We start from the raw sequence: 3,337 nt of genomic DNA, 5'->3' as shown, positions 1-3,337 counted from the left end.
GGTATTAAAGTTGTTTGACAGAACTTCAGAGTCGGTTATCACTGGTTTTTAGCCAAGTTTCTGTAAAAGTTATGATATCGTCCGAAAATGCAGAGGAGTCAGCATAAAGCTTGGGTAGGTTTATGTTAAGTCCTCTAATATTTTGGTGAGAGAAGAATAAACTTTTTAGTTCCCTTGCGTTGGAAAGTATGGAACAGGTTGTAGAAGTCATCCCCGACTATATAAAGTAAATACATTCTTGACCAGAAAGATAGCCAAGTAACAACCCCTTTATTCAATGTATAATATTAACTACATTTTTTTATTCACAAGTGGTTTGTTAACGGTGTAAGTTTTTCGACCCCCATTAGGCTTTTTGAGTTGTTGAAACATTTTCTTCAGCTACGTCCAAACTTGGTAGATTTCCATCATCATCTCCGAACATTAGCCTTTCAATAAGCTCCATTTGCGTCTGCAGAATTGCGCCCAAAGTTAAAGTTCGCTCGATACGCTCCCTATATCTTAACTGGATCAGTTCCTCGTCTCTGCGCTCATAGATCAATTTATCCACCCGTTCGATATGCTTCAGTTTTCGTTCGATATTTTCTGTCACTGTTCGGTTCTTGTGCTTGTATTTTTTTTTTAAACGGCACACTTTTAATAAATTATTAATACAACCAGCATATTCCACGCGAAGAAATTCCCAAAACGATATCCGATGCAGTACTTTCCTATCCCTTTTCGCTTTGGCGCTTGCCATTTGATCCCTCATCATGGATACAATCAAATTAATTAGCAAGTACTTGACCACAAAGCCCATTATAACATATAAGATGATGCCCAAAAACTCTCCACCGTTAAATAAATCTGGTGGGGCCACTTTATCAGTGTAGCCAAATGCAAAACAACTGACCGATATGATGCCCTTAGTCAAGTCCCTAAAGTTATAGATATAATTACCATTTATCGTGACAGTGGCAAGGGCAATGGCGACTATAAATATGATGGTTATCACCATCGACCAAATAAGCGCTCGCCAAGCCATTGAAATTGTTTTGGTGAAAAGCTGAAAGGTCTCGGAAAACTGCAATACCTTCCAAAGTCGCATGGTGACCAGAGCTATGGCGAAACCCTTCAGAATATCAGCGTAGTAAGTAAGTTCAGCCGGCTCACGAAAATCTATAAAGTTAACCATCACGGAGATTTCTATTTGTTTGATCATCGACTGAACCAAGTTATCTCGAATCGATATAATCACCACAACCATCAGACTGAGTACCACGATCAGTGCATCCACCTGGATCCACAGGGTTTTCAAAAGACGAGGATCGTACCAGACCTTGACAAAAAATGCCTTGGCGAACTTCAGCCACACAATAGCGACTATGAATAAAGTTAACATTCCAAAAATCGAAAACTGTCGCATTTGCTCTACAAAAACTTCACTTTCGATGTCTAGGTGGGCGTAAGTGTTCCCGAAAGGAAATTGCTCTATCCACAGGGTGCATATAGTAAAGATGTTCGCATCTGCATTGTACAAAGTAAAGTCCATAAAAAGAGCACGCGTATTATAATCCAACCAAATTTTCGCCATCAAATAATCAAGTATTATCAGACTTTTACTGCGTGTATCAGAGAGCAAGACTTGGTATCCCGCCATTTCCGGATAAGTAATAAAATGACCATGGTGAGTGTTGCCCAAGATTTTCTCTTGAAAGCCATTGACCACCGACACCCAGGGTTCATAGATCGGCCAGTATTTATCCGTATAGGGGACCCTTTCATAAGGCAATGACCACCCTTCTGAAAAGTCCTTGTTGCTAAAAATAGGTCCACTCAGACCTATGAACCTATCTTCTGTCCTTAGCTGTCTTAATCTCACCACGCCGAGCAATCTGACGGGCTCCGCATGAATCCAAGGCGCTCCGAGACCTGTGTTATTCCCATCCGTAAAGGGTCTGATCAGCGAATACTCGAGAAAAGTATATATATCATTCAGGATTGTCAAATTTGATAGTCCAAGCGTATATTTGTGGTTCGTCCCGAATAGAGTCTGTATAGCTTCCGTATTATAGTAAAGCAACTGGTCGACTAATACTAAAGACATGACGAAAAAGTTCAGGAATAACATGCCGGTTAGTAAAAGTTCTCCTGTTATGAGGCGGTACTTAAGGTTAATCCTCTCATTTCGATGGCTTTCCGTAATCATTAGCTCACTCCGTAAAGACCGAAGTCTAAGTCTTAGCTTGTCCATAAAAGTCTCAACCTTGGAATTTTCGTCGGGAGTAATAGGTTCCTGATGGTCTGGCCAACAAGCGGCATCGATAGACATTATCATGAATTTGACGGGCGTAAAAACAAGAATCTGTATCAGGGTCACCGCTAAAAATGCCACCAAGATCATATTAAACTTGGCGTCCTCATGATTAAAGCCAGAGAAATTCCAGATGCAAAAGCCACAAACGGCTATAATTACCAGAGTCATATAAAAGATGACGTTACTATCCTTTTTCGCCATCACTAGCGGATTTTATAAGCTTATTGTAAATTTGTTTGTTCAATTTTTTTCTGAAAGTAATTATTTGACAACGTACAGTGGAGCTCCTTGTGCTTTTTATTCCCGTTACTCGTAGAGTAAAAGGGTATATTGTATTCGTGCAAAAGTATGTAACAGCTAGAAGGAAGCATTTCCGACCATATAAAGTATATATATTCTTCATCAGGATCACTAGCCGAGTCGATCTAACCATGTGCGTCTGTCTGTCTGTCTGTCCGTATGGACGCTGAGATCTCGGAAACTACAAAAGCTAGAAGGTTGTGGCTCTCCACGCATATTCTTGGGCTTCCTACGCAGCGCAAGTTTATTTCAGCCGAGTGCCACGCCCCCTCTAACGCCCACAATCGCCCACTGACGATTTGAAAATGTGTCTGGCGCCCACATCTTTAAAGATTTCCGAGAAGTATAAATGCAATTTTGTTGTGCATATTTATACCTATCGAAATGTAGAAGACATTTTTCAAATCGGACCATTCATTAAAAAGTTATACGCAATTAAAATTTCTATATCCATCTCCCTCGCACTCCCTTTAGCTAAGTTACGATTATTAGTCGGGACACCAACCCGAGTACAGCGTTTGCACTCCCTTTAGCTGAGTGACGGGTATTAGATAGTCGGGACGCGAACCCGACTATAGCGTTCTCTCTTGTTTTAAATTCGTAAGCCTTTAGTTGTTGTCTATACTTTACATATATCACTTCTCCTGTTTTTTCTTATATTTAATTAAGCACTCTCTCTCTCTCTCTTTCTAACGATTTTCAGTTTGCTTACGGAGTTCCCCCGAATCCTTAAATCACTTT

At 40.3% G+C, this 3,337-nt stretch overlaps 1 protein-coding gene across 1 annotated transcript; it reads right to left on the bottom strand.

The window, feature by feature from the left end:
- Positions 1-259: 259 nt before the first annotated feature.
- brv1 (brivido-1) lies at positions 260-2,581 on the bottom strand. The gene has a single exon (XM_017159995.3). The coding sequence runs from the start codon at positions 2,495-2,497 to the stop codon at positions 347-349; it is 2,151 nt and encodes a 716-aa protein (XP_017015484.2). The 5' UTR covers positions 2,498-2,581; the 3' UTR covers positions 260-346.
- Positions 2,582-3,337: the final 756 nt, after the last annotated feature.

Source organism: Drosophila takahashii, chromosome 3L, assembly GCF_030179915.1.
Source record: "Drosophila takahashii strain IR98-3 E-12201 chromosome 3L, DtakHiC1v2, whole genome shotgun sequence".
In the NCBI taxonomy this organism is placed as follows: domain Eukaryota; kingdom Metazoa; phylum Arthropoda; class Insecta; order Diptera; family Drosophilidae; genus Drosophila; species Drosophila takahashii.
The sequence above is the reverse complement of the archived record's forward strand: the minus strand, read 5'-3'. Positions and strand labels throughout refer to the sequence as shown.